Source organism: Odontesthes bonariensis, chromosome 21, assembly GCF_027942865.1.
Source record: "Odontesthes bonariensis isolate fOdoBon6 chromosome 21, fOdoBon6.hap1, whole genome shotgun sequence".
Lineage (NCBI taxonomy): Eukaryota > Metazoa > Chordata > Actinopteri > Atheriniformes > Atherinopsidae > Odontesthes > Odontesthes bonariensis.
Window position 1 is genome coordinate 22,578,968 of NC_134526.1, and position 7,826 is coordinate 22,586,793.

Below are 7,826 nucleotides of genomic sequence, written 5' to 3' on the forward strand. Positions count from 1 at the left end.
TTCCCAGACAAATGTCTTTCCACTATGTTCATATCATGAAGTGTTACGATATTGCAGCTTTTCATTGCTTCATGCATGTTTGCACAAAAATTATATCGATACTCCACAATGATATTGAGGCACCTTGTGCAATATTCAAGTTTTTCGTCACTTAACATGATCAGATGATATACATAATTGCGTTACAGTTTATCATCGACTGTTTGATTGAACATGATCCATTTTAAAGGAAGACTTCAAGTTGACATGTTTAATGAATGTAATTTCCAACAACAGATGTACACTATGTATATCACAGTCCAGATAAACAGTAGTGTTCCGTACACAGTTAAGAGGACCTGTTTTTTGCAATGTGAATAAACAGGAAGAGGTGTCTTTAAAACATCTGGAATGGCACCTCATTCATTTTATATGTCGTTTGCACCTTCCGACGGTGGGGGGGCGCTAGTACATTAAATCAAGAACTGTTGTTGTACAAAAGTGTCTTTTCGAGAGAACTTTCTCGATTTGTTCTTTCTCTCCCATGTCTGACCGAAACAGAAAGAGAGATTCGGTTCGGGCTTGTGGCTGGTTTCAGTCTTTTTGCTGGCCGCTGTGATGGCGTTGCGCCTGAGGAAACGGTCCCTTTAAAAGCGCTGCACGCTGTGTGCTCTGAGCATGCGCAGTGAGACTCAGCGACATCCCCTATGAAAAACAACAACAATCACTACAGCAGGGCTGGGGAAAGAGATGGCCCCGTGAAGCTCAATACTTTTGGCCTTTTCGTTGAACTATTTCCTGTCCAACTGCTGCTATTTCAACCGGAGCTTTATATCTCGATGGTGCCAAGCCCATGAACTTGGCCAGTCAAAGCGAGGATGCTGGCGGAAGCCAGCTCCTCTTCGCCAACTTCAACCAGGACAACACGTAAGGCAGGGCCGGGAAGAGTGTCTGGGGATCCGATGGCCTGTGTGTGTTGTGAAGCTAGCGGACGTTAGCTAGCTAGTTAGCTCAGTCTGTACTTGTCTGGGCACCTAACGGGTGTCCAGAAAATATCTGCGAGCAGGTTTCTAACTGTAGAATTCACCAAAATCAGGCGCTACTTTAAACCGTTTGACCAAACAACCCAGACACATTTTATAACATCAGACATTAGCATAGCTTTGTAGCTAGCATGATCCTGTGAGGTCGGGGGGGCTAACTTTAGCCACAATACAACTAGGGTTGACTATAGCTTAGGAGGGGGGTTGCGTGGAAGTTGTCGTGAATAATATGCACCAACTGTAGCAGAAGCAAAGATTATTTAGCTCCGTTGAGTCGCTGTAATGAGAAATGGCTGTTGTTTTCTAGCACAGGCGCTACAGCTGGAGCACTGTTGCATATTGTGAAACCCTGTAACTGGGCCACTGTATTTATTTTCTTGCTACTGTTGAACAAGACTGCCCAGGCCGTTTTAATTCTCAGCGGGGTGTTCCGCTGGTTTCACTGGGGACTGCCCTGGACCGCGGGGCCTGGTGTTATTGCAACACCGCTTCAGTCGTGTGACCAACGTCGCCATCTGACAGTTATGACAACTATACTCCACATAACTACTGACATGGAGGCGGCGGAGCTCACTGTTGACACGCGCGGCCGTTTATGGGCAGCAGCTGTGACCGTGAAGCTCACCTGTATTTGACTGTTATGTCTTGCTGATGCAACGCTCGTTCACAGCTGGCTGTCGTCTCTGTTTCATGTGTCCATGTAGGTCCCTGGCTGTTGGTACCAAAACAGGATACAAGTTTTTCTCCCTGTCTACTGTGGATAAATTGGAGCAGATATATGAATGTAGTAAGTATTGTGCAAAGCTGTCCTCTTCTTCTGTCTAATTTGGTCTCCCCCGCAGGTGCATCCTCCTCCTGCAGGCTCTACACTAAACAGATGTGACCGCTTTAGACCTCGAAACAATTCAAGCCGACAAGCCGCCATATCTGCTCGCTTGTATTTCTGCTCAGTCATATATTTTTTTAACTTTTTCCCTGTGTCTGGACAGGAAGCGACCACTTTACCGCTGGAGTATTGCTCATACGTTGAATATTAATAACATCCGTCAGCACTTTTCTCACGTCCATTTACTTCAGCACCAAGCATCTTCCTTTGATTAGCATGCATTATATGTTCTCTGCAGCATCCATTTTATTCACTTATGTATAGCAACGCGTACCTTTTTTGATCTTTTTGTTATATTTGAAAAGTAAGAGCAGGATATATACACATACACATATATATATATATATATATATATATATACACACTTAAAAACATGTTAAAGTGGCATACATTTTGGCATCTGAAAGCTGGAGAAACCTGCTTCGTGTTCCATTTCGCTTTTGTTTTTACCTCGCCTCAAATCAACATATAAGAGAATGACACTGTGCAAACACCCCCCGCAGTGACACTTAGTGTTTGCTTGCGTCCCTGCAGCTGACACGGAGGACGTGTGTATCGTGGAGCGTCTGTTCTCCAGCAGCCTCGTGGCCATCGTGAGCCTGAAGGCCCCCAGGAAGCTCAAAGTCTGCCACTTCAAGAAGGGAACTGAAATCTGCAACTACTCATATTCAAACACCATACTGGCTGTCAAACTCAACAGACAGGTAGGACAAGGAGGGGTGAAGAGTCTCTGCCTGGGTCAAAAAAATGTGTGTATTCGTAAAGCGGTCTTCGTGTCTCGGGAGAAAATAGTTTTGTTGACTCGGGAAGCGGTTGGTTTGTTTCAGTTGTGTTTGGCAGCAGTGCTGATGTTTCGTTTGCTCCCCTGCAGAGGCTGATAGTGTGCCTGGAGGAGTCACTTTACATCCACAACATCAGAGACATGAAAGTGCTGCACACTATCAGAGAGACTCCCCCCAACCCCTCAGGTGAGTTGTAAGAATGCCGTGCCACCCACACCTAACAAAAACGAAAGCCAGGAATTAAATGTTCAGAATGACAGAATGTTGCGCGTCTCAGCTCTGTGTCAGTCGTTGTTTGGCTTTCGGGCTGGACTTAAGTTTTAGATCATTTGGATTTCCTTAGGTTTTATTTTTGTCCGTCTCTGTGCTTCTCTCTTCGCAGGACTCTGTGCCCTCTCCATCAGCAATGACAACTGTTACCTGGCCTACCCAGGCAGTGCCACAATAGGAGAAGTCCAGGTGTTCGACACAGTCAACCTGGTAGGTGACCTGACACAGAGAGGCGTTCTGCCCTACCTTTTATTTGACATATGCTGAAACCTTTGCAGCAGCTTCTTCTCTGCCTTTCATACACCTTTTAATGTCCGTTAACAATAAGTCTGCGGTACAGCATCTCTGACTAGAGGATCTTTTTGTCTTCTAGAGGGCAGCAAACATGATTCCAGCCCATGACAGCCCCTTAGCGGCTTTGGCCTTCGACGCAAGTGGAACCAAACTGGCCACAGCATCGGAGAAGGTATTGTCTCATACTCTGGCCTGTTGTTCACGTAGTAGATAAAGGTCCCCGTGTTTGTCTCCTTCTTTAAAGTTGTCTCGTGTCTTTCGCTTCCTCCCAGGGCACAGTCATTCGCGTCTTCTCCATCCCAGAGGGACAGAAACTCTTTGAGTTTCGGCGGGGAGTTAAGAGGTGAAGGATTTAGCCATCGGATCGTTGGAAGTTTGGGTTTTACAGAAATGAAAGGGCTCTCACTGTGTGTGTGTGTCCCTGCATGTGTTTGGATGTGCTGCACAGTTGCGTTCACCAGCTCACTCTGTACTCGTGTGCTTCTCGTCTCAGGTGTGTGAGCATCTGTTCGTTGGCGTTCAGCATGGAGGGTCTTTACCTCTCCGCCTCCAGCAACACGGAGACGGTTCACATCTTCAAATTAGAGACGCAGAAGGAGAAGTATGTGTAAGTGCTGTTTGTTGTTGAAAATGAGCTCTGTCAAGCACATGGACCTACAGAGGACTTTGTATCCCCACATACACACACACCAAGTGCAGCGACTCACGGTCTGTTTGCGCGTTCAGGCCGGCGGAGGAGCCGACCACATGGGGAGGATACCTGGGGAAGGTCCTGATGGCGTCCACCACCTATCTGCCTTCGCAGGTCACGGAAATGTTCACACAGGGTAGAGCCTTCGCCACCGTGCGTCTGCCCTTCTGTGGGCATAAGAACATCTGCGCCTTAGCTGTGTAAGTATACACACACTCTCACACTCAGACAGGCAGAATAAAATTCATCAGACTACAGACGTGGGCTCCTGTCGAACGTTTAAAGCGAGATTGGCATTTAATCTTTGTTTTGTACACTTTTCGTTTGGAAAATCGAAAAGGACGCCCGTGCAAAGCGGTTATCAATGTCTTAAAAACTTTATTAGCATTTTAGGCGAATGCTCGTTCCAGTCATCCCCCGTGAAGGACATTTTTCTTGAAAGCAGCTTTTAAGGATTGATAGAAAGACAAATTCAAAGCTCATTTTGACTGCAAAAGACCTTCAGGAAGCTGCACGATTATGGCCTTCATCAGAGGAAAACCCTTCCCATTAACTCACCACAGAACAACAGAAGTGTGAAAATAAACATGGAAAGAATTTCCCACCCGGGATATTTGCCAAAGCAAACGTCAAATATAATACATCCAGAGCTTTCAGGGTGCTCCCACAGCTTTGCTTTTTAAACTACGACAAAGATAAGAAAAGGAAAATGGCTTTAACTTTATAACTCATTGACAGAAGGGTAACTTTGAACATGTACTCCATATTCTAATTTCTAGAATTGTCGGCTTAACTGTTTACCAGATTTAGTTAGTAATAAATCTGGCTTTCAAGAGCACTTGAGTCATTTTGTCTGCTGGTGTACCTTTGTCACTGTTAATCACGCCTGCGACCAGCTCTCGTTATTTATAACAAAAAAAATAAGAAATACGCTGCTTCTGCCGCTGTAAACTATGAATCAGTTCCTGCAGCCGGGTGCCTCTTCAGCCGAGCTGTGGTGGCGTAAGTTGGCCGGAAAAGTCTCGACAGCCGCTGCCCTTCCGTCAGTTTTGTGGCATCACTGTGCGAGTTTCAGTGGCTTAAACGACTCCATCTTTAAAAAAAAACGCACCGAGATGTTTGTACATCTCAAAACTTTGTTGTTTTTTTTAAATAGGATTCAGAAGATTCCCCGGCTTCTGGTGGCGGCGGCCGACGGGTACCTGTATCTGTACAACTTGGATCCACAGGAGGGAGGGGAGTGCACGCTCATGAAGCAGCACAGGTATAACACACACGTGGTAGATACAGTGCGTCACGTCAAAGTTAATGAAACAAACTAGGAACTGAGGCTGTGTTCGAAAACGCATACTACATACTAGCAAACTGCATACTTCCATTCTGCATATGGCATACTGATCGATCAGACAGTATGCAGAGCGTTTACCCACAATGCATTTCGCTCCTGCCCGAGCCGAAATCAGCCGGCCTGAAGCTGATTTCACTTAGGCTCTAAACTCTGTAAACTTTAGCAACATTTGAAACATTTTCAGACGAGAAAGTAGTCGTTTAGATCCCTAACGTGTTGAAAATTTGACAAAATACCGGCTATTTACAATTTTGTTCCGACGAATTCGGCGCTACTAAAGCTAGCCGCAGTGAGCAACACACTTCCGGTATTTTCACAAAATAAAATACCCGTTGCCTTTTATCATAGGGAAAGCCATTACGATACAATTGGTGCTTTTGTTTTGAAAACAGGAAGTGAACCTACCCTCGTTGTAGCTAGCTTGAAACTGCCGTTTTGACAGGAAATTACGATCGGCGACGTCACGTTACGTTGCATCTTGGGTAGTTTGAGTATGAGAAGTAACCTCATGATGCATACCCAACATTTCGGCGAATCTAGTATGCATCTGGGAACTTCTCGCTTACTAAAACTCACATACTAACTCAAAAAGTTTGTATGAGTAGTAGGAGAAGTATGCGGTTTCGAACACAGCCTGAGAGTTTCTGTTGCTGACCTCAGGTTAGACAGCACCGCTGACCCCCCCAGTGAAATCCTGGAGCAGGGGTCCCATGATCGCCCCCTTGTGGCTCAAACCTACAGTGCCGCTGTCACTAAAGGTAGGAGACCCGTTTACAAGTTTGGTAAAAAATGGTTTTTAGAAGTGAATGCGAGTGCTTTGACTCCAAATCCAACGTTTGACACGGATGCATACAGACTGTCAAGTTTTTTTTGGTTTGACTGCTGAACTTGTTTCCTAGGTTACTGCGAAGAACAGGGTGCCGTGGGAGGGGCGGGGTTAGAGGAGGACCTCAATGATTTGCGCCTGGAGGACGAGAACGAGCAGCCGCCACTCATCCTCGAAACTGACTGACTCAACTGATGGCTGTACTGACCAATCAGGGGGCTCCTCTGGTGCTGCTATAAACATGTGACACAAGGGGGGGGTGCCGGGACCGGATCAAAGATGGGAGGGGGTGGGGGGGGGCGTTGTCCAAGAACCTGCCTGTCAGTCAATCTGTGCGTTTTTCTGTCTACATATACGTCTATCTTCTTCTTCCCTCCTCCGCTCCCTTTTCCCTCAGTTTGGCCTGCGCAGGCCAATCTGGAGCTTTGCATGTACATGTGCCAACCGCTAAAAAAAAAATATGACTACATATGAGTGTGAGTGTGGTCAAAGAAAATGTAGCTGTGCCTCCCGTTTTTGGACACACGAAACGCACTGTGTAAAATGAAAGCGACTGTGTAAGTGCCTCTCTGCTCCACCGTCTTGGCTTGTCCTGTCTGAAAGTGGGGAGGATCTCTTTTCATTGGCGAAATAAAAAATCAGCTGTCAGTTTGTCGGATCTCATTCGAACGCGTGCCCTCTTTCCCGAACCTCCATGTGCGTCCCACGCTGTCCCGCCAAGAGTCGAGTTGGAAATGAATTCGGAGGCTTTAGGCGTGAGAGCAGATGCGAATAAGACTGTGTGTTTGTGCTGAAGCTTAATTTGTGTGTGTGTGTGTGTGTGAGTGTGCTGGGCATGTACATCAGCAAAACACCTAGTAATTAGCCACCACTTGTCCCCGCTCACTTTTACCTCATTCAAACAGAGGCTCAGTGGACCTTCCCGGCACCCCTCCCCCCTCCTCGGGGCCTGCACTCGTTGATTGATTTTCCGTCTCGGACATTATTTGATCGTTTTTAAAATAACTAATCATAACCAATGATGTGTCATGCGTATGAAAACATGCATGGTGTTGTTGACGTGGTACTGTGCCCATACATCACAGAGACATGTGGCTGGTGATGATGAGTTGAGGAAGGCGGTAAAATGTCTCTTGTTACTCCTCATCCTACTGTATCGCTACTCTGTATATTGCTAGTTGTGGCAAAATGTACCTTGCGCCCTGTTCTTAGGTTATCATTTCAAGTCGGCACTCTGGGAAAGTGGATGTTTGACCACGGAGTGAACCGTGGATTGTAATTTCATTGCTCCGGAGTTGAGGCGGAGCCTCGTCAACTGGTCCAGGATGCTGCATGATTCCCTATTAATCCTTAGGCGCCTGAGGGGGGCTGAAAAGGATTAGCTGTGGGATTTTTGGAGCGTCAGGCGTTTTCTAATAATTTTGTATAAAATGTGAAACATTCATCTGAAACTAAAATGAAAATAAATTCTGTATTGATGTACGCGACCTGTGCCTTTTCCCTGTCACATTTGCACCAGCGTTCTACTACCCCCTGTCACAGGACATACACTTTTGGGAACTTGAAAGTAAATCTATCAGTATTGATGTATCAGGACATCACTCGCCTGCAGCCACACCGCTGCTCACACATGGTTCTGTCACTCTTCTGGCTCCACTGAGCTGCCAGTTTGTGACAAACTAGTGTACTCTTATCTAGAACTGCTGC

General features: G+C 46.2%; 1 protein-coding gene across 2 annotated transcripts; it reads left to right on the top strand.

The window, feature by feature from the left end:
- Nucleotides 1–682: 682 nt before the first annotated feature.
- On the top strand, nt 683–7,601 carry wipi2 (WD repeat domain, phosphoinositide interacting 2). 2 transcript variants are annotated; one of them, XM_075454997.1, is made up of 12 exons: nt 683–906; nt 1,727–1,809; nt 2,443–2,612; nt 2,780–2,876; nt 3,073–3,170; nt 3,334–3,426; nt 3,527–3,597; nt 3,748–3,861; nt 3,981–4,145; nt 5,102–5,209; nt 5,954–6,051; nt 6,193–7,601. In XM_075454997.1, the coding sequence occupies exons 1-12, from the start codon at nt 833–835 to the stop codon at nt 6,303–6,305; spliced, it is 1,284 nt and encodes a 427-aa protein (XP_075311112.1). In that variant the 5' UTR covers nt 683–832; the 3' UTR covers nt 6,306–7,601. The 2 variants fall into 2 exon arrangements, with proteins under 2 accessions (XP_075311112.1, XP_075311113.1); XM_075454998.1 differs by having other exon boundaries at nt 3,748–3,855.
- The last annotated feature ends 225 nt before the right edge of the window (nt 7,602–7,826 follow it).